The following is a 21,571-nucleotide window of genomic DNA, read 5'->3' as shown; positions in this document are numbered from 1 at the left end:
TGAGTTGTGTCATGTTACATAGCAAGGATTATGTCACCTGACACAAAACGGTGGGTTAGTAGGTTCGGTCAGATGTACCGGTACAATGTAGTATGACTTGGTGTACTACCAGAAATTCAGATGTCTTTGTAATGTTTCATGACATTACAATACGTCCCTATGAGAAGCAGGATTTAAGATGCCCTTCTTAAAAGGAAGTAAATTGTTCAAAATACATGGTCATATTCAATAGTTTTCCATGACGTTTAAACATGCATGCTGGTTATCGCACCATAATCGCTGCATGTAAATGTCATTTAATCAATCAATTGCCGTCATATCATGCTGTGCTCCGGCACCCTTTTCGGTGCACCTTTGGAGGCTTGTTGCATGTTGTTTTTCCCAGGTAAAATTTCACCCTTTGTTTTGTAAAGAAACAGCAAACAAGAGGGAGGCATCTTAATAGTATATTCATCTGGGAGTGTCTTCAGCTGTCATTGTAGGACACAATAGTGTAATGGAAACAATCAAATGAGGTTTATCATTCCAAAATGACTTGTTAAGTCACATGTGACATTGGGCTTGTGTTCTTGTAGAATTGCATGATCATCACAATACAAATTCGAATTTCCTTTGTGTGGGACTGGTGGTAATGTGATCTTTTGCTTGTATGCATACAGTGTAAATATGAGTGATATAAAAGCCTTATGTGAGAAACATTCTCGTAATCAGCCAGATTAAAAAAAATAATAATAAAAAAATCTGCAGTAGACGTTCATTGCTTTGGGACACTTAAGGAATTAACAGACCACATGCATCTTGTATATGATATTTTATTTTTACGTTGATATAATATTTGACCATAGAGTATTTTAAATAATGTGTTACAGAGGACATATCAAAGATAATCAAGCGACACAGAAAGGGCGTCGACGTATGAGTTGTCTGGAGCGAGCTTTGGGGGCGATTGGTTATGCGCGGGCCGAGATTAGGTGACTGAGGCCGTTGAAGTAAGACTTCTCTCTCTCACTCATCACCTCAAAGTGCAGAGGCTGCTGGCAGAAGGTGCACTCGGCTGACGAGGAGGGCTTCAGCTCAAGGCCAACCTCCTTCCACGAGTGCACCAACCTCTCTGTATAGAGAAAAAAAATAGGCAGGCAGAGGTTACCAAACTTTGTATTTCAACACACGTTGGGTTTAAATTACACCAGGGCTAAACCTTACCAACAAAGAATTTCATCATCTCAGGAGTATGGTGGGGTGTTGGAGCAATGCGCAGGAGCTCATCCCCTCTGGCCACAGTGGGGTAGTTGATGGCCTGCACATAAATATTGTGGCGACTCATCATGAGGTCACAGACCTCAGTGTTCTTCTCGGCGTCAGAAACCTAGGAAGTGGGGAAAGAGCCTTAAGTTTCAGTTGAAATTTGTCAATTCGGCCATTGTAAGGCATGTCTCGTAGATTTACCCGGATTGGGATGATGTGGCTCGGGCAGTGCACCACGGGCAGCCCGACGTCCATCAACATCTGCCGGAGCAGCTTGACGTTGCGTTGGTGCTTACGTCTCAGCGCCTGACCTTCCTCGCCCTTGAGCACCTGGATGGACTGCCGGGCGCCAGACAGCAACATCGGCGGCAGAGAGGTAGTGAAGATGAAGCCGGCAGCGTATGAGCGGACCGTGTCCACCAGGGCGGCGGTGCTGGCGATGTAGCCGCCAACGGTGCCGAAAGCCTTGCCTGGAAGAGGACAAGCAAATACAGCGAATACTGCTGGGGATACGTTCCAGACCCACTTGCAATATGTAAAACGATGCAAAAGACCGACCATATACAATATATATATGCTCCATCTCCAGTATATTGTGTGTTATATATGTGCTTTTGAGAGGCGGAGCATGGTTGACGTTAAGATGCAGTGAGGTAGGTTAGCCGATTGGCTCAGGCTAGATTGAGTCTGCGCGTGAGGCTCTAAGTGAGCTGAGGTTTGACAGTAGCTTCTGCACAAGGGTGCTCATTGTATTTATATTCTACTCTTCTTCAGATGTTGAACAGACGGCTGTAAAGTGCATCAGCAAGTGTTGTTCTCCTTTGTCACATGCAAGGGGATTAAAGTAATTTAGGAATGAAGTGTGTCGTGCCTATTAAAAAAAAATAATAGAGAGCATGAATAGTTGCAGTCACAAAACCTTATTTCAGTACGCAAATGATTAAACTTGTGTTTTACAATAGTGCTAAGAGGAAGAACACAAGAGATGAAACTACCGGTTTACACTGGAAATTACTTCATATAAATAGACTCTTTTTAAAGCGGTAAGCACTTTGCCCGGGCTGAAGTATTTTCATACAGCTGAGTAGTACAGGTTTTACTTTGGCAGGTTTCTTCTTCATGTTTTTGCTCCCGATCTCTCGATAGGACTCTCAGCCAGAAAAGGCGTTTGTTTGTCTAGAGTAGCGCACAGATGGAAATGACAATGACAAGAGGGCAATTCAAGCCTCCTGTCTCTTAGCAACAGCAGGGCAGCGAGGACCTCCTTTCAGCCCGCCAGCATATTGGATGACATGGCCGAGGCTTGCTCTCAAATAGAACAACAAAAGGGTATTCCAACCTTTTTAAGATACTTGTTCAGTCCTGCATTCAGGGGAAGAAAATCAGTGCTCAGTAAAAATGTCACACTAACCTAGTGTCCCAGAGATGATATCCATCTTGTGCATGATGCCATCGCGGTCTCCAATGCCGCCTCCCCTGGCACCATACAGACCCACAGCGTGAACCTCGTCGACAAATGTGATTGCGCCAAATTCATGGGCCACATCGCACATCTCCTCCAGCGGACACACAGCACCTGCCAGGGGGGAAAAAAGAGGCAAATGTTACACAATTTTTCTTGAACATTTGGAATGACTTAAAAACAAGGGGTGATCTGCAACTGACCATCCATAGAATGAACAGTTTCAAATGCAACAATCTTTGGCTTGCTGGGATCTCCCTTGAGCAGCAACTCTCGGAGGTGAGCGACGTCATTGTGGCGGAAAATGAACTTCTTAGCACCGCTGTTCCGGATTCCCTGAATCATCGATGCGTGGTTGCCCGCGTCAGAGTAGATTTCACAACCTGCGACAACCCAAGTTTTTGAGATACAGTCATTACCAACGACAAAGGAATTACCCGACAAAATAACCGGGTAATCCAAAATACCTGGCAGCATCTTGGCCAGGGTAAACAGGGTGGAGTCATTGGCCACAAAGCAGGAAGTGAAGAGCAGTGCCGCATCCTTTTTGTGGAGGTCAGCCAGCTCCTGTTCAAGTTCAACATGGAACTTGCTGGTCCCAGAGATGTTTCGAGTGCCTCCTGCCCCGGAGCCGTGCTTTCGTAGTGTTTCCCTGGAGGCAACAATTCAAATTCCCATTGAGAAAAAAAAAGATAGCTTACATCATAAATATATGAATTACCTGTGGCAAATAGTGACAGGCAGAAGAATATGGCAGATTGCAGTAAAAAACTGTATCCACCTGTCACCGTTCATATGAGCTTTGTGTTCAAGAGCTGCAGACCTCACACTGAATAAGCCCATTTGTGATTCATTTATGAAAAGATCATTATTTCAGTCTTAAACGGGGTCCCTCGAGCTTTAAGCAAGTTAAATTCAATCCTTTTTAATTCCAATTCACATTAAATTGCAAGAAAAATTTCGCAACAATCCTTTCGTGTTGTCCAAAGTTGCAACAGCACAAACGTCCCCACGAAACCCACATCACTACTTCGTTGACTCCGCTGTGGTGATTGCGCGACATTGTCACGAGTGTCATTCGCTAGTTTTTTTTTCAAGAATAATTTATTTGAGACTATTTGTGACATTTTTGTTTGTGCCGTGACATTTTTCCAAAGGTAAAATGGGTGCCCTGTCTCAATCAAGGGTTTATTTTCAACATTTTCATCATATTAACGGTTGATTTCATTTGAAAACTTGTGTGAATTTGTTAAAGCCAGAAAAAGAAGTGACATTTAAGTCAGTTTTGTTGTCCCGATTTATTCATGTAGAAACAGTTTTGTTTCCAACATAGTAATATAGGAATGGTTCTGGCATCTTCTTACATTGTATTAGTTTGAAAATTGCCACTACAGTTAAATGCATAATGACGGCAACACTTGACCCAGCATCATGGAATATATTATGTTTGACTTGGTGTAAACTAAGACCAGATGGTCACATAAACAATGGATGGATTGCGAATGGTGTCAGGTAACTTACAAATTACTGCATATTCTTTGCATCTTTGTCAGAAATATGAGACTATAATGTGACTAAACTCACATGATTGACTGAACGACCCGAGGATGTCGACTCATGCCAAGGTAGTCATTGCTGCACCACACCGACACTTCCCGCTTCTCCTCCAGGGAGCTCGAGAAGTCGTCGGCCATGGGGAATTCGTTGGCCAGGCGGTTCACCGTCTTGAACACGCGGTACGTGTGGTCGCTCTTCTTCTCTTCGATCTTCTTTTCGAAAAAGCCATCGTAGTAGAAGCGGGACACTATTGGGAAAAGAAAGACTCTCTTGAACGCGACGATGCGAACTCATTTGGTAACAAGTTGCGACGAAAATGATTAGTTCATTTCCTCACAAAACCACAGTGCATACACTTACAGCTGGTTGGCAAGTTGTCCTGTAGCAAATGGGAGACCATCTTAGGGCGTTGCTTCAGTAGTGTCTTCATGAGACTTTCACTGGTGCTGGCCAGTTGATCAGGAGACATTTCTGGTAAAAACAAGAAACAAAATGGCGGATGATGATCATCATGTTTCTTCTACAGCTTTCTACCAAGGTCATTTCAAAAGTGAATCTCACCTTTCTGGACAGTGCGGACTTCCTGAACATCCTCTTGGAACTCCATACCGACCTGGCGGACCACACTGCTGTTCTTCTGGCCCATCTCTGCAGCCAAGAAGGGGCATTTGGAGGCCACAGCCTGACCAGAAGATGGTACAGTCGAATGGCCAGCGGGCAGCTTGGCCTCCACCTCCAATGTGGTGCCTGAAAGTTCAAAGAAGGGCCCGACTTCAATCATGCAATTGTACCAAAGAGTAATTATGTCACTTATTTGATCATTATCATACCTTCAGTGATGTTATTCCCTGTCCTCTGGTGATGGGAAGAGGACGAGCAGAGAGCCCGCGCCAGAGACGGCGCCATTGGTTTGGAGGCCAGCTCCATCATGATGGGGCATCGCTGAGCGTAAACCACCAGCGAATTCCTGGGCTGTTGCATGAAGGCCTGGGGCACGCGGGCCAGGAATGGACAGCGGCGCACTATGACATCCATGGTGATTGTTCTGAAGTAGAAGAAACAATTAAGAAATTGTTCTCATATTGTCATGCCAGAAGGACAAACTTTGATGTTAAATAGTTGCTTTCTTATCAGTCGTGAATATCAGCAGCTGTCTCACTGAAAAGCATGTTGTCGATCGAATCCTGAATATACATCGACAGTCAAGAGAAACTGAGAATGGGAAGCAAAACAGCCAGCTCGCTTTTCGTCGCCTTCAAATACTTCCTGGTACTACATGATTATAACGCACGGTGGAAAAAAAACATAGTTTCGTCCCGTTGATTGTTCTACTCATCGACAAATGATGTTCATATTAACGAGAACTCGAGTAAAAGAAAAAGGGCTTTTCGTAGTTTTGACCTGACTTTGTCTTAGGCAACCCTTACATTAATCACGGTTTGCTACAAGAAGCGACTGGGAATGATGGCGGCGGCGCCGTAAGGAGTAAGCGTGGAAAAAAAGAATTTACAAATCTCACCAAGATAAGTCTCGCAGGAAAAATGACAACGATCGTCTTTTAAGTCGACTCGAAATGTTGAAAGTGTCAAGTTCACGAGAGAGAAGACAGCCAGAAAGTGACAGCTTCGTTATCCTACACTGAGGACGAACGAGAAGGACGTGGATGCCCAGCCGCTTATGAGAGCGCTTTAAGGGCAAGACTAACGTGACAAGTCTCGCGAGATCTCAGCACGTGTGCGTGTGAGTCATTCCTTTTTCCTCCGTCAAGAATTTCCAGGACGGTCATTTAAATGTGTGTTTCCTGCTAAGTTAATTTATTATCGGCTTCAGTGTTTGATAAAGATAAATGTATATGCTACTGCCTGCTCATAAAAAATTAAAGTATATTTAGCTTTTGGATGAAATTTGAGTTGCACTTAAAATTGACTACAGTATAACCTTTGCATCCATCCATGCAATCGCCTGGCCGCTTAACCAAATGAACAAATTTGAAGCTCTCTAAACTTTTAAATGCACATGCCCAGCTGCTTTTTGCACAGCTTGTTTTTGTTTTTGGACAAGGAGCTGAATGGCAAAATTCACATTTGATTGATTAATGAATGGACCAATACATTTCCTGGTTCAGTTAGAATTGCTAGCGAAACAGTTCATTCTGTTCACATTCTGAAACCAGTGATGAACCTGACCATTGCTTCGCTTCAAACAGGGAATGGCCACGAAACTCACAATCACATTAAGACCAATACTGTACTTGCAGCTCGCCATCTGTGAATTAACTTATCCTTTGATTTTCTTTTTTAAATTTTTTTTTCTGGCCCTTTGTTTTTGTTGGGGTAGGGGTTTTGGGAACAAAGTTCTGTTTTGTTTTGTGGAAAATGTATATTGGAGCCTTGTCAGCATTTTTCTAAGTCGGCCTATTTTTTCTGATTTGGAATGATATGCAGTACAAACATTACCTCAATAATGTTAAAAATTGATTTTTGTAGAAAAAAAATAACACGATTTCTTAAAGCTGGTTAGCAAGTGCGTGGTCAAGTAGCACTGCGGGAACATTGTGTGCCCTGCCATCATTTTAGTTGCCCATCCGTGTCTAAAGTGAACACACCTTTATTTCCATGGAGTTTTGTTTTGGTAACTTCCCCCAGTGTTGTCTCAAGAGGTCTTGTATTTTCTCTCAGTGAGGTTTTGCTGCTCTCTACAGATGTTTTAAAGAATGACACTTGGTGACTGCTGTTTACATCCTGTAAATTATTATGGACTTGTTAACACATCTGCCTCACAGTTCTGAGGTTTGTGGTTTGAATCTGTGCTCCGCTTTTCTATAATGTAGTTTGTAGGATATGTTCTCATGTTCTTGTGAATGGATGGAGCAACTTTGTTCTTCGATGTCAGTACAAATTCTCTAGATAGATACGCATACCTGTCAACTCATACGGTTAAGCCATAGTTCATACGGATTTTTTGGTGAATCTTACTATATGGCCGTATCCCACAAATCATACACGGATTCTGACAATCCCCCCCTAAACAGGTAGTTCCGTTTGCTTTTGCCCAGAATGGTGCTCGTCTACTCGAATGCTTTCATTTCCGGAATACAATTCTGAACACAGTAATGCCACTAAGTAGAGCGATGATTAGACATTAAACAGACATTGTATTATGGAAATCTACAATAAATATCACTGAACATTTCGTGGGATTTTTTTTCTGCCGTCATTTTGACATATAAAATGCTTTGGTATGTTGTAAGGATTTTTTGCTCTTTATAAGGATTTTTTTTGGTAGTTTATACAGGTTGGCGCTCCGAAAAGTTGACAAGTAAGGATACGGTGTGATGGACATAAATAACTTAAAAGAAATTAAGAGGTCACCAATATTTCTGTGCATAACACATTTTCTGACATTTTTATTTGGTTGTGTGCTATGGGATTTTTCCACTATAAAAGGTTAGCGATCCGTCATACTGTAGTTGGTTATGAAATGTGCAAGTAGCAAACGGAAGTGAGGGAGGAACTACTGTGGAGTAAGACACACGCAAATTTGTGCATAGACGATCTTTGCTCTGGGGTTGAGACGTTAGCTTCCTGTCGTCTGTGTTACTCCATCCTTGACTAGAAGCAACCATGGCGCCAGGCCTACCCGGTGTCGTCTTCTTGACCCTACTATGTGCCGCTCTGCCTATCTGCGTGTCTTGTAAGTTTGGAATTAAAGTCAACTAATCGGCAATTCTCCGTGGATGCCATTGTCGTTTCACCCACAGATCTGTCTGTGTTTGCTACTAAGGAGAGTTAGCAAGCTACCCCGCTTGCCCGAAGCCTAAACAGAATAACGCAGAAGTGGATTTTGTTGGTTTCTGTTGTCAAAAACAACGTCACTGACCCACATCGCGCAAAACATTTTTGAATCCCAGTCTGCCTCGTCGGAAAAAAATAATGAAACAGAAGCAGCCATTTAATCGGGAGACGAGTCGTCCGACCAAGTCTGGCTGCAAACTCCCCTGGCTTCGAAACTGAGAATATAATGTTTTCCTGTAAAGTGTGAGTGAAAAAGAAGGATAATCAAAGGCTGTCACGTGTGTTTTCTACCGGGCTACATTTTTATTGTCTTTACACGTTTTCCCCATCTAAACCAATCCCTGATGTACATGGCGTTATCTCATAATGCCCATTGATTAACGACTTTGTGATAGTTGATGCTGTATGGCATTCTGCAGTTGTATGGAATCATGCAGTAATCAGGACACAATGTCAGGATTATTATAAACTGTCTATTATATAATAAAACTGCATGTGGAAACTGTACAAGTTCATGATTACCTATATTCAGACATTATATTGCACTATTGCAGTCCATCCCACCCATTCATTATCCTAGCACCTTATCTTCACGAGGGTCGCCGGCATGCTGAAGCCTTTCCCAGCCGTCCTCGGGCACTGGGTGGGGTACACTCTGAAGTGGTTGCCAGCAAATCGCAGGACACCCTCACAATCACATCTCGGGACAATGTAGAGCGTTTAATTAGCTTACCTCACATGTTTTTGGAATGTGGGAAGAAACCAGAGTACTTGGAGAAAACCCTTGCAGGCACAGGGAGAGCATGCAAACTCCACACAGGAAGTCCAGGGCCCTGAATCGATCCCATGACCTCTGTGCTGTGAGGCGGACGTGCTAACCAGCCGCCATTGTGCCGCCCCCATCCCAAAGTATGTCTACAATAATGGTAGCATAAATTTTAAAAATATCACTCATTCATGACAGTGTTTCTAAAAACATTTTCCAGAAAGTACCACCTAAAACATTTTACAACCCCATAGTGACCATCATGAAAATATTCTAACATTGTGGGCCTAAATGTTCATAAAAATGAGGCAGTTTTTTAAAAACTAAAATATACCTTTATTTTTTTATTGCAAGCATTTACAGCATTGTACATAGTTCAACCCTTAATCATGATCAATCACTGTGCTAGAGTACAATAAATACAATGTAGTCATGATTACGTTGAAATTATTTTTAAAAATGTTGAAGAAAAATTAGACTCCAATACATTTTTAAAATCAAATACTTCTTAAATATTAAAGACCCTCCAAAGATAAATATCTATATTTTTTCTTTAATGCATTATTTTAGAACACAAGTGTTTAAAAGGTGGAAAGACTGGGAACAATTTACTACAGAATTGCCAAGATAGCGCGTAAAACTCACCCTCCCAGTTATCTATTTTTTGGAGTGGGGCTGACAACCAAGGAGCAGCTTCTTAATTGATGATAACTTGCCCCATTTCTACTAATACTACATGTAGTTTGTCATCAAGCTATGCCTACAATCCCCCCAAAAAACATCTTCCCTGATATTTTTATGTGCTTTGTGTTATTTGGCCTACAATGTCTCTACCATGTGCACGCATGTGTGGTGCACGTAAGACAGCAGCAAAACATAAACCTGATGTCATGGCTAATTACACTTAATGGGAGTTTTTTTGTGTTTCCCCACATTGGCTAATGATTTCATGACCCAGCACCAACCCTGGAAGGAATGCTATTTAGTAACAAATTTGCCTTATTTTTCCAATCTGCATAAGCAAAGCAGACATGTTTTTTTTTTTTTTACAAATTTATGCTAGGTTGTGTGGGTTACCTTTTTACTACCAGATCACATGATGAAACAAGCAGTTTTACTTTGCTCCCTCGTGAGGATAAGTGCATTAGAAAATGGATGGATGGATTAAGGCTATGCACATCTGCATCTACTCGTATTATGTCCGTATTTAAAATGGCATTTTTGTCATAGAGCTGGTTCGGAAGTCTGTGTTCCTGTGTGACCCCTCCCAGTAGCACTGTTAAAAAAATGTGTGCCCTGCCATCATTTAAGTTGCCCACCCGTGTCTTAAACGAGCACATCTTTATTTACATGCAGTAAATAAATAAGTACTAGTAAGTGAAGTACAGGCTCCCAATCCACTGTAACCTGTTGCTTGTGTTTTTGTGATGCATTACAGCGGACGATAAACACTGTCTGGCCTACACCGACTCATTCAACCAGTATCACCCATATGAGCGATGTGTCCGAGGATTCTGCTGTGGTACCTGCGATTCCAAACGGTGCTGTAGTGATAGTGTTTGGCGCTTTACGGAGGATAGCCAAGAAGCATGGTAATACATTTTCCCACTCCCTTTCAACCTACCCCGAATTCAACCTCATGACATTGTATGACTTTCGGTGTGACTGAAAAACCTTCAGCGGTTTCCGTTTGTTTCCGTTCTCGCATGAGGCTTGTAAACATATAACAGGAACCTGGTTCGAGTGTTACTGTGCAATGTAACTGCAATGCACTGGAAGCCCCCCATTTTTCATAAATAAATTGGTAAAGGAGACATTATTTTAGCTACTCCATAAATGTAGAGATGAAAGTGCTCCGGATTTTCACGGAATTCTGGATCTTCAAATTTTCATGAAAATTCCTCTAGAAAATTGAGGAAAAATTGCCCAACATGAATCCTAATATTTGTTGACAACATTGAACGAACACACGTTTGAGTTTGTTGATTTGCTTCCCTGCGCATAGCCATGTTGAGGTGTAGAGACGCCACTCGAGCTAAGCGCGCCTCAGCAGTTGACAGTCCGCTGCTCTCTGCTGTGCGTGCGTCAGCGCGAACATGCATGCACGCTCGTCTTTTAGCTTCAACCAAACATCGCAGACGCAACGGATGTCACAGATCAAAGACGCTCTGAAATCTATATATTTTTTACGATAATAACTGTCTTGTCCACGGTGTATTGTCGTTCCACCGGTGGTTTAACAAGTGTGTTTATAAAGAGACAAAACCATCTTTGGAGTATGGATATGGATATCGAAATGGTGCATTGAAGATTCTCACTGCTGTTTTTATGTGAACGGTCTTAGCGTGGACGAGCGTGTGGATCTCTGTTCTTTTGCTGTGCAACCATCATTGGCAACATGCATGACTCATTACTGTAAACTGAAAAGTTGTTGTATCCCCCCCAGTGACGTAATGCAGAAAACAGTTGCATATGTAGGTAGATATTCTGCCTCCATATCATTGAATTGAATTGAATACAACTTCATTGATATTATGATCACAAATGATCGACCCTAAATTACCGGTACTCAGAAAATAATTTCATTGTCATCAGAACATACTCTTTACAGTTTGTATGACTTATTGGAATCTAGTGTCTTTAAGTAAGAAAAAAAAACATACGTATAAAACATTCACCCAATCACAGATGCCAGAAACAGACGCGTTATGAAATGACGTTCTTTGGTAGTAGCGTGAATGAGACAGTTAATCGTTTCGATGCTCACTTAACCTGCAGTCTTGTGAGATATGCGATTCAAGTTTTGACCCGTTTTGTCATTAAAAGTTCCTAATTGTGCACCTTTTTCCATAGACTTTCCATGTTAGATGCACTATTAATTATTCATTCTGTTTGTCTTTCATTAGTGAATACCGTACAGGATCAGACTTCATGGAATCCTCCTCCATGTTGGGTTCCGTGATCGGCGGCGCCATCTTAGTGGTCGTGGTGCTCATCATCTGCTGCGTTTGTCCCTGCTGTTGCCTGTACAAGGTGTGCCGCAAGCCGCGACGTAAGTCCCATCGTTTGCCCGTCATCACTGCTAATTGCTTATAAAATTATCTTTTGGGTGGCCTCGGTAACTCATAGAAATCAGAAATTGGAACTGTTCGATAATCTTTCCAAAGATGAACCATGATGTTTGATTGAAACGATGATTTTTGCAATACATGCCAAGTCAAAATGTGTTATCAGAGGATGGTATGCATCGGCCGTAAAGGGATGGCTCGTTTTTTTTAACATACCTGCATCAGCGCTGCAGCACTGAACTCATTCACTCCCAAAGACGTTTTTAAACGTCTTTTCAGACTTGGTCTAGAATTGGCTGGTACTGGATGAGTTAATAGATGGTTACCAAACAATTTGTCAAACACACTGTATTTTGAGCCATTTCATTTATCTCACCTTTGTTCCTCATTTCCAGTGCCCATTTGAAGTAAACCCTTGTATACCGGTGGTTATATGCCGGGATGTAAAGGTCCTGCACTTTTGCAAATCATTTCTGTCAGCTGGATTCTCGAGTTGTTTTGAACAAGTGAAAACATGCAGCTGATTGTGACTCAGAGTCATGCTTGGTCTGTCAAATTTTTGAAGAACTGCAATCAGAAGAGTCATGAGCGGTCTGTTGGTTCACCGTCCACATGACACTCATATTTGTGTTTCCAAAAATGGGAATTTACGCCTTTCCTGACTTTCACAATTTGTTTCACATCAACTTGGGTAGAAATTTAATTGATTACAACATAATGAAAATTCCCACAAGCATTTATACAATCCATCTTTATTTATATAGCAATACTTTCACAAAACACTTATGGGGGGTGGGGGGGGCGAGAGCTTTAAAGATGGATGTATACACGTTAGGTGCTACTGTGTATGTGTGTGTGTCTCACTCTTGTTGCCCACACTTTCATTTCCTGTCAGCTGCACATAGTTTGCTGCTGAGCAAGCGAGTGATTGCTGAAGTGCAACGGGAATGTCAGAGCTCCACCTACTGTGTCTGTGCGTATGTGTATGTGACTCATAGTCTCCATGCCAACCACGTCAGGGGAACTTACGGACTATCCCACATCATTTACGGGAAATGGTCATGGTGGCTTTGGGAAGGAAAAAGAATGGTATGGGTTTGTGCTTGTGTGTGTGTGTGTGAAGGGGTTTGGTGGGGGAGGGGATAAATTCACACACCCATTTTACACTTATCTGCAGAGGTAGATTTTCATCCATTATTTTGGGGCGCTTTTTTAAACACAAAATAACTTCAGGTTTAAGTAAATAGTGAGATTGTTGCACGTTAATAATGCTTTATCGTCATGTTTTTGCCATTGTTTTGAAAATGAGTCTTTTATTATTGTCATTTCCCCACAGCGGTAATCGCGACCACCACTCACACCACCGTTGTGACCAACACCCCTCAGCATTACCCTCAGCAACCAACGATGTCGCCCGGGCAACCACAGCCCTACCAGGGGACCCCTTATCCAGCCTACCAGCCTGTACCAATGCAGGTGGGATATGGAGGCCAGCCCATGCCACCTCAGGGATACCCACCGCAGCCCATGCCCGCTATGCCCCATCCAGGGCAGCCTTACACACCGGGACCACCGCCAACCTATCAGGAAGCCAGTGAGTGGAAATTTTGTGCACTCACGCCATCAAACAATTTGAATAATTCTAATACAGATGTGGATATCGCCTACGATAGTTCGTGTAAGGTAATGCACCCACAAGCTTTAAAGGATAGACACAGCCGCGAGGGCAACTTCAATCCATTTACTGAATAAATGGGAGCAAAATAAACACGTCGTAAACGTATTAATATACAAGCTGCTTTGGCCACAACCGATGCCCAGGCATTAAACACGCGAACTGGCTCACTGTTAGCCGGTTAATAGCAACATGCTGCACTGAGCTCACAACAGCAATTTCCAAACTCATTTGCGGAGTCCTGCGTCACTTAACAGTCAACCTCCAAGTGTCATGCTCTGTGTTATTTGCCACAAATCGATGTTTTTGTCTTTCTCTTCGACCAGCCGGCCCGGCCTACCCTCCCAACCCGATGCCTTACAGCCAGGCCGCATTCACCCCTGGCCAGCCGTCCTACCCTTTGCAACCCCCCGTGCAGCCGCAGGCCAACGCTCCAGCAGCCCAGATGGACTACTTGGCTCAGCCGGCGTACAACCCAGATTTTGTCTCTCCGCCACCCAAGATGGGATAACTGGCACGTCCAGTTTGCTGCAGCATCTTCAAAGAGTTTTTCTTTTCTTGCTTTTTTTATCATCCACCCAGGCCATTTCTATACACACTCAATGCACAGAAGGTCCGTGCATGCTTTTTTTGTGAAGAGATGTTTGCCTTGCAGTTCTCAGGAAGCAAATCCACATTTCCTTCCTAATCTTTTTTTTTCTTCGTTCCTTGAACCTGCCGCAGATCCTTAGTGAGCTACTGCAGCTTGAACTATCTCATTCATCTTCTGCCACGTTTGATTACTTCAGTGTGAAAATTGGACACGTTTTTGTAGTGTTCTCTCGTGCTGACGTTGTTACTGCATTTTAGCATTGTTTCGCGTTCTTATCATTAGCTGCTTCTGTCGTCTGCCAGTACTATTACAACATGTAACCACAGATAAAGTTCTTTACGTGTGCGTGCGTGTGTGTGGGTGTGTGTATAATTGTTGTAATGCGTTTTTGTGGCAGTTGTCATATATGGCCTTGGCACTCAGCGGGTTTTTCAAAGTGTGGGACAGTGAGACTTACTTTACAGGACATAAAACTATTGTGTTGCGTACATTAAAGTATAACAAAATGTAAAAATCTTGGTGTTCAAAATGCTGTGTGATAACTCGGCAAGAAACAGTATTATGAGATATTTGCAACCTGTATGACACTTAAACCTAACTTTTAGATACGTGTCGCAAGGCGTGAGTGAAATTTCAAGTCGTTGCATTTTTGCACAAACTAAAAGGGATTTTGAGGGCGCACTTTTCACATCCCATTCCGCAAGCCGCAAATTTATAGAGCATCATCCTGGTTCTGTTACCTTCTATGGCGTATTAGCTAAACGAGTTGTCAATGCCACTGCATAAATTCCAGCGTGAAATTAACACCAGTTTAGATAAGCATTGTATTTCAGTCCTTTTTATATATCATTTATTTTACCCTCGCAACGTAGGAACACAAAAAATCCTTTCTCTTTGTCTTTAACAAATCTTAACAGCTGTCCCTTAATTTTTCTCAAGCTGCTGCGTATACCTTAAAGTAAAGTAGCGCGCTCACACTTTGAAATGTGCCACACCTGACCAAAAGAAGTGTCTCTTGGAAAAATAGTGCTCGGTTGATTGTGGGGTGGGAGAAAAGTTCAAAGTGTATTTTTTGTTTTTATTTGGACAATGTGGGAAATATTTGTTGCGGAGTGAGAACTCCCAGGCTAAAAGGGAATGTTTGTTCTGAGCGAGCTGGCCATTGTGTGTGAACTTGATAACTTGGATTTCTATTCATGTCCTCAATAAGCTTTTCTTTCTTTCTTTCTTTCTTTCTTTCTTTCTTTCTTTCTTTCTTTCTTTCTTTCTTTTGTGTGTGCCACTGTAGGATGTTTTAATTGTTCCAAATGTGGATGCAAATGTACCAATGCATTAGTTGCAAAGTAACCAAAGTTTTTTTTTCTTCTTGATTTACTGACTCGCAACTGCTGTGCCTTCTTTATCCACCTAACATCCAAAACAATTTTGAATATTTTGTGACATTAACTTGGTCAATATCGAAACATTTCAGCTGCGATGTGAGACAAGACTTTGGCAACTTGCTTGTGACTCAACACCTTGTTTCGCGTTTCTGAAAAAAAAAATGTTTAGCTTATGCTATAAAACTAACCATCTGGATTCAGTGCATCTTTCTTGTGCTCAGCATTGAATTGCCTCGTTTCTTTCCTCTTTGACTTGAAATACTTGTGCTCAAGTGACCTTTTTGCAAACCCGGCTGGGCCTTTGTCAAAATCCAATGCAACCCAAGCGCCACAGAGCTTTGCAATTTCCTCCTTTTTATTTAGATTTTAGTAGGTGTTCCCCATTCCATCACGCTGTGTGATTTGTGTGCCATGCGTACGGATTGCTCCAAGTTTCGTCCTGTCAAATGTGACCACATGCCAGCTCAATAAATTAGAACTTCGCCTTGTACTGTATGCATGCATGTATTATTTGAATGTCTCCTACCTTTCATGCTCCTGTTGTGAATTAAGATGTGTGCAATATTACTCTGTTTTATTTGTTTGAAGACCTTCGTGATATCACAAGGATCCCCAAACCTCTGATTTACATGTTTAAGTTCATACATTTTGATTGATTCTCCTTCAGATTAAGCCGCCAGACCGTGGGAACCATTTAGCTGGAGGGAAAATTATTGGCGCGGTTTATGTTGTCCTTTGAAGAAGTAAAAAACTTTTTACATCTGTTATGCTTTGCCGTAGATACCTGATCCTCATTCCAAGAACGAAAAGGTCCTATAAGTTGTGTAATATGTCTTTAGAAGACAGCTACAGCAATGGCTAGCAACAAGCAACGGCTAGTGAAGCTAGTAAAAAAAAAATCAGACGCATTGTTGTAGTTGTGCCTGAAGTAGTGCCACTGTTTTGTCATGTTTTTGATGTGGGCTAATGGTTCCCTTTAGCTTGGGAAGCTCCACAATTGGCTGAGGTGCCTGTCCTGTTGCGAGACCTGACATGAGAGTCATAAAACTATAGATGAAACAATCATCAATCTCTTTATTTTGATACTATACAAATGTAACGAGTGCATTAATTGCACCAAGCAGGTTCTCGTCAGGAATGCTGCTGGGTGACTTAGCTGCTGGGCGGGACACACGCGGACACACATGCATACACACACACATGCATACACACACACACTCACACAAACAGCATGTGGTAAAAGTCAGTTTACGTGTTTTCGCAGTAATGGTGTCGGTTGTTTTGTCCATTGTAATTTTCGGGTCCTGTGTAATCTTTCTACCGTCTACATGGGGTAAGTTACAGTGTCTTTTTGGTGTATATTTCTTGAGGCCTTTCAGTATGTGTCTCATTATGGAGGTGAAAGCAACAGTATGCTATTTTGTGCTCCCAATATGTCTCGCCTTGTCTTACAGCGGACGACTGTTCCAGCTACTGGGACGACAGTGGCATTCGTCGTGGTGATCGCCAGTGCGGTGACATTTATTGCTGTGGAACCTGCAGCAATAAATACTGCTGCACTGAAAAGACAAGGCAGCTAAGTCAAGAGCTCTGCGATGACAGGTAATGCCAAAAATATATTGTTCTCTGGGTATTTTAACCTCTAAAGTTGGACAGTCGTGAAAATTAGTTTTGGGAAACGGGTCAAAAGTTGTAACAAACCTCATAATTTGCGGGTGGGAGTTCAAGGATCAACTCTGCATGTATTGCTTTTTCATTGTTGTTGGTTTTGTTTCCTTTCTTTATGTTCAGTGAAGTCTGAATTGCTCACAGGTGTAATTTTTTGTCCATTGACTAGTCTAGGGTGTGCCCAGTTCTTGCCCAAAGTCCAGTGGAAGACTTCCTACTCACCTTGAACAGGATACGCAATAGAAAATAGATGAATAAACTAAAACATATTTTTACACTTGTATGCAGGGTGTCCAGAAATCCTCTCAAAATATTTTCCAAATAAATGCCTTAATATTGCTTCAATAGACAAATCTGTTTTCTATGCTGCTTATCCTCATCTCTTTGATGAACTGCAGCCTATTTTTTTGTACTTCTTCCTTGCCCTCCTAGCGGTTCAGATCCGAGAATGTTGCTAATATTTGTCAACTGTGGGCACGTGAAGCCCTTTGATACTCTTTTGTAATGAAGGGCTATATGACGACATTTAACTTGACTTGACATATGGCGCCACTGCAAGACATCCACCCTGCCAACTAGAGCAATAGCGCCTCCCATCTGTTGATAATACTCCATTAAAAAAAAAAGAAAGAAAAAGGAATTAGCCTTTTTACGAATGAATATTAGGACAAAAGAAAACATGACGGTATTCTATTTTTTCTATTAAATTAATCCTGATGGAGGCTCTGCCAAATGAGATGGTATTTATCCTTCCCTCCGACCACTTTCCACGTATCCTTTTCAGAATCGGCGGAATGTTATCTCGGCTGTCTTTGAACAAAAGGCAGAACAGTTTGTGTCCAGTACTAAAGATTTTTGAGGCATGATGGTTTGACCGAGCAACATGGTTTTAGCGGGAAAAAAGTCACTTCATTCTGGCAACCTCGACATCAGAGGGTTAATCTTAATCACCATTTTTGTGACAATTCTTCTGGTGACGACTACTACTGGTTCATCTACGCAGGCCTCGCTTTGAGAAACACTTCAGGTCCCCCATACTTTTGGTCAGCATTCTCGGAGCAGTCATTCCCATTATCTTCTGCGTGGGGCTCATCACCTGCTTTGTGGCGCCATGCTGCTTTCTGTACAAAAAGTGCAGGAAACCACGCACCTCACGGCGGCATCCAAGTGAGACGCTTTCTTTATTTCGTGTTCCCCAATCATTATTGAGCAAAGGCACACGATTTGACATGCTCACAGGACACCACCCCAAAAAATATTAAAAAGTATGTAAGGTGGACATAAAAAGTCTACACACCCCTAATTGAATTACCAGGTTTTTGACATATAATCTGTTTTATGGGAGAGCATTTTCATTATTCTACCTGCCATTACAGGCCGCTGACCAAGATACATTATTTGTTGCAATTAGCAATTTGGGTCAAAATGAAACGGGGTTACAGTAAATTGTTCAAGCTTTCACAGAACACTTATATGTTTAGAATCACTGTGTTTCATGGCCACATGACAGCACACATGACGTCCACTAACTAAAAAAAACTCATTCACTAACTCAGGGGTGTCAAACTCATTTTAGTAGCGGGCCAATTTGGAGTTACGTCTTCCATCGGAGGGCCGTTATGACAGTGAAACCACAAAACGATTGCATGTACACAAAAAATTCATAGATTTTTAGTTTCGAAATCATCCATCCGAATTCATTTTCCGAACTGCTTGATCCTCACTAGGGTCGCGGGGGATGCTGGAGCCTATCCCGGCCGTCTTTGGGCAGTAGGGGGCGGAATACCCTGAATCAGTTGCCAGCCAATCGCAGGGCACACAGAGACAAACAACCATCCACGCCCACACTCACACCTAGGGACAATTTAGAGCGTCCAATCAGCCTGCCATGCATGTCTTTGGAATGTGGGAGGAAACCGGAGCACCCGGAGAAAACCCACGCAAGCCCGGGGCGAACATGCAAACTCCACACAGGGAGGCCGAAGCTAGAAGCGAACCTGGTACCTCTGCACTGTGAAGCCGACGTGCTAACCACTTGACTACCGGTGCGCCAACAGGAAATTGTTTTTCACTTAAGGTTTTTGGCATCAAATCAATTGTATCGACTGAACAGGGACTTGAACCCTGGACCCTCAGATTAAAAGTATGATGCTCTACCAACTGAGCTATACAGGCTCTACTTTTGAAATCAGTCAAGTCATTTATAATAGTTTGTTCAATTATTCAAGTGCGTGTAAACTGGGTATCAAAATTGTTGCAAAACCTCAATGTCTTTTTTTTTTTTTTTTTTAACTCATGACAATTTCAAATTTCGGTACATATTTTAGCAAGTTGACAGACACGATTTGCGTTCTTGGGCCACATAAAATGACCTGGCAGGCTGGATCTGGGCCTTGAGTTAGACACCTGTGCACTAACTAATCTCACTTTGGATAGATGTGACAACTACCTATATCGTCGCACCCAATCAGCCGGCCTCCACACCTCACCCTCCGCCGTACCATCCCAACTACCAGCCCGTACCTGTCCCGCCTCATTACGGAGGCCACGCCATGCCCACAGCACCGGTGGGCCCGCAGCCATACATGGCAGCCGGTAAGCTCTTATTTTGATTTGTAACAAGATTTTAATCATGTCTTTGTGATTCAGACTCTGGCTCATTTTACAAATATATTTTTGTACTCTTTGTAATTGTTAAAAATGAATCAGAAGTTCGTTCATGTTTAGTATGTGTGCAATTATAATGTATGCACACCTTCCCACAGTTTATTGCAGTAATATATATTTTTTAAATGCCAATATTCGCCCTTTCCTTGACCTGTAGACTTGCATTTTCATCATTATGTTATTTGATGTGATCTATTTGTTTTAGCTCCTCCAGCGTACCCTCCAGGTGGTCCACCGCCACATCTAGATGAACATTTGCAACCTCCCTACAACCCTGCGTATGGTTTTAACCCCTAAATCACACACTTGGAAAGGCACGCGGAATCATTTGGTGTTGCAATACATTTCCAGGGATAGCTAAGTACGCAGAGCAAACGGGAAAAGCAATTGTGAATAAATGCAGTCTTAAATTAGATTATCTTTAAACGTGTTTCATCCATCCCAAAGCAAAGAGACAATACTTGGGAAATCCCGCTAGCCAACTGGCTGTCTACGTTTTACCCAATATATTTGGAATTCATGAAAGTTTACATACCGGTAATTTATATTTTACCACGACAGAGTGGACATGTTAAGATTGATAAAATCCAACTACAAGCATACTATTATGAAAATGTGTAAATATTTATTCTGTAACTATGCACTGTTTAAGCTTCAATTAAAGAACAAAATGCTGGTCAAAATGTCATGATTGCAAATATGGGAAAGAGGCTTTCTTGCTCCACACCGCCTGCCGACTCGAAATGCCTGCAATAACATCAATTGACCACTAGAGCTCACTGTTCTTAAACTTTGAGCACACAGGCTGCAAGATGCAAACGGATACAGGAAAGAGAGTCATTTAATAATGTTGTCACACTCCCTATTGTTTCCCAAAGTATAAATCATCAAGTCCTCAAGTCAACAGCAGAGGAGCACTCGGATGTTTATTTGGACTTGATTCACTTTTGTTGTCACATTTTGACAAGGTGACATCTTATGATTAACGTGCTACTTTTCCTCCCTCCTCGACATCCCAAAATGCACATCCAAGTGTGGGAAAACAGCTGCATTCAGCTCAGCCTCCTTCAGGGAAGTGTCGTTAAAGAGTCAGCATGGATGTACTTGGATTTAATCCTGTAGTACGAAGCACCACGCCCTCTTACAGCCCCCCCGCCCCAACCCCACTCCTACCGCCTTTGAGTCAATAAATCCATACAGTAATAGTGCTGACTATGGATGGGAAGGCTGGCTAAAACAGGAAAAATGACCCTGCCCATATGTGCTGCCTGTTTGAGGTCTAAAATAAGCTCTCTCCTTGAGATGATGCTCTGACTTCTAATGAGCCTTCACGTCAGGATACTGCGATCATGGGATACTGTGCAGGATACTGTTACCTCGTACAAGTCGTAATTCAACCTGTGTTACAAAGAGAAAATCCACAACCGATAACACTTCGTTGATATCAGGAAGATAATAGCACGAAAATGTATAATTGTTAAATATGTATTAATTTAATCGTATGTGCTTTTACTTACACTGTACATTGCTTACTTAGTTCATGTAAAAATAAACATTAGTTATTTTTGTTTATAGTCAGGCATTTAATCTTTTTTTTTTGGAAGAACAGTACAGCCAATTTCCCATTCAACGTATCACTAGTAAATGTGGAAAGTAACCATATTTGACCATTTGAACAAATCAAATTATTTTTGT

The 21,571-nt window shown here is 42.1% G+C and overlaps 3 protein-coding genes and 1 non-coding gene across 4 annotated transcripts; 2 read left to right on the top strand and 2 right to left on the bottom strand.

Moving 5' to 3' along the window:
* Positions 1-796: 796 nt before the first annotated feature.
* Positions 797-5,962, bottom strand: alas1 (aminolevulinate, delta-, synthase 1). The gene is made up of 11 exons (XM_052075467.1): positions 5,784-5,962; positions 5,095-5,309; positions 4,826-5,011; positions 4,625-4,735; positions 4,292-4,511; positions 3,175-3,359; positions 2,911-3,090; positions 2,657-2,821; positions 1,447-1,715; positions 1,204-1,366; positions 797-1,111 (listed from the first exon to the last, which is right to left on the bottom strand). Exons 2-11 carry the CDS (start codon positions 5,297-5,299, stop codon positions 951-953), a joined length of 1,845 nt encoding a protein of 614 aa, XP_051931427.1. The 5' UTR covers positions 5,300-5,309; positions 5,784-5,962; the 3' UTR covers positions 797-950.
* Positions 5,963-7,793: 1,831 nt separating this feature from the next.
* LOC127607307 (protein shisa-5-like) lies at positions 7,794-16,036 on the top strand. The gene is made up of 5 exons (XM_052075505.1): positions 7,794-7,957; positions 10,263-10,416; positions 11,731-11,876; positions 13,229-13,486; positions 13,894-16,036. Exons 1-5 carry the CDS (start codon positions 7,888-7,890, stop codon positions 14,076-14,078), a joined length of 813 nt encoding a protein of 270 aa, XP_051931465.1. The 5' UTR covers positions 7,794-7,887; the 3' UTR covers positions 14,079-16,036.
* Positions 16,037-16,709: 673 nt separating this feature from the next.
* LOC127607309 (protein shisa-5-like) lies at positions 16,710-20,559 on the top strand. Its single transcript, XM_052075508.1, has 5 exons — positions 16,710-16,874; positions 16,996-17,143; positions 18,213-18,376; positions 19,646-19,804; positions 20,082-20,559. The coding sequence occupies exons 1-5, from the start codon at positions 16,742-16,744 to the stop codon at positions 20,171-20,173; spliced, it is 696 nt and encodes a 231-aa protein (XP_051931468.1). The 5' UTR covers positions 16,710-16,741; the 3' UTR covers positions 20,174-20,559.
* Positions 19,312-19,384, bottom strand: trnak-uuu (transfer RNA lysine (anticodon UUU)). The gene has a single exon. It is a non-coding gene; the product is annotated as a tRNA-Lys (tRNA).
* Positions 20,560-21,571: the final 1,012 nt, after the last annotated feature.

The sequence above is a fragment of the Hippocampus zosterae genome, chromosome 9 (assembly GCF_025434085.1).
Source record: "Hippocampus zosterae strain Florida chromosome 9, ASM2543408v3, whole genome shotgun sequence".
Classification (NCBI taxonomy): domain Eukaryota; kingdom Metazoa; phylum Chordata; class Actinopteri; order Syngnathiformes; family Syngnathidae; genus Hippocampus; species Hippocampus zosterae.
The sequence above is the reverse complement of the archived record's forward strand: the minus strand, read 5'-3'. Positions and strand labels throughout refer to the sequence as shown.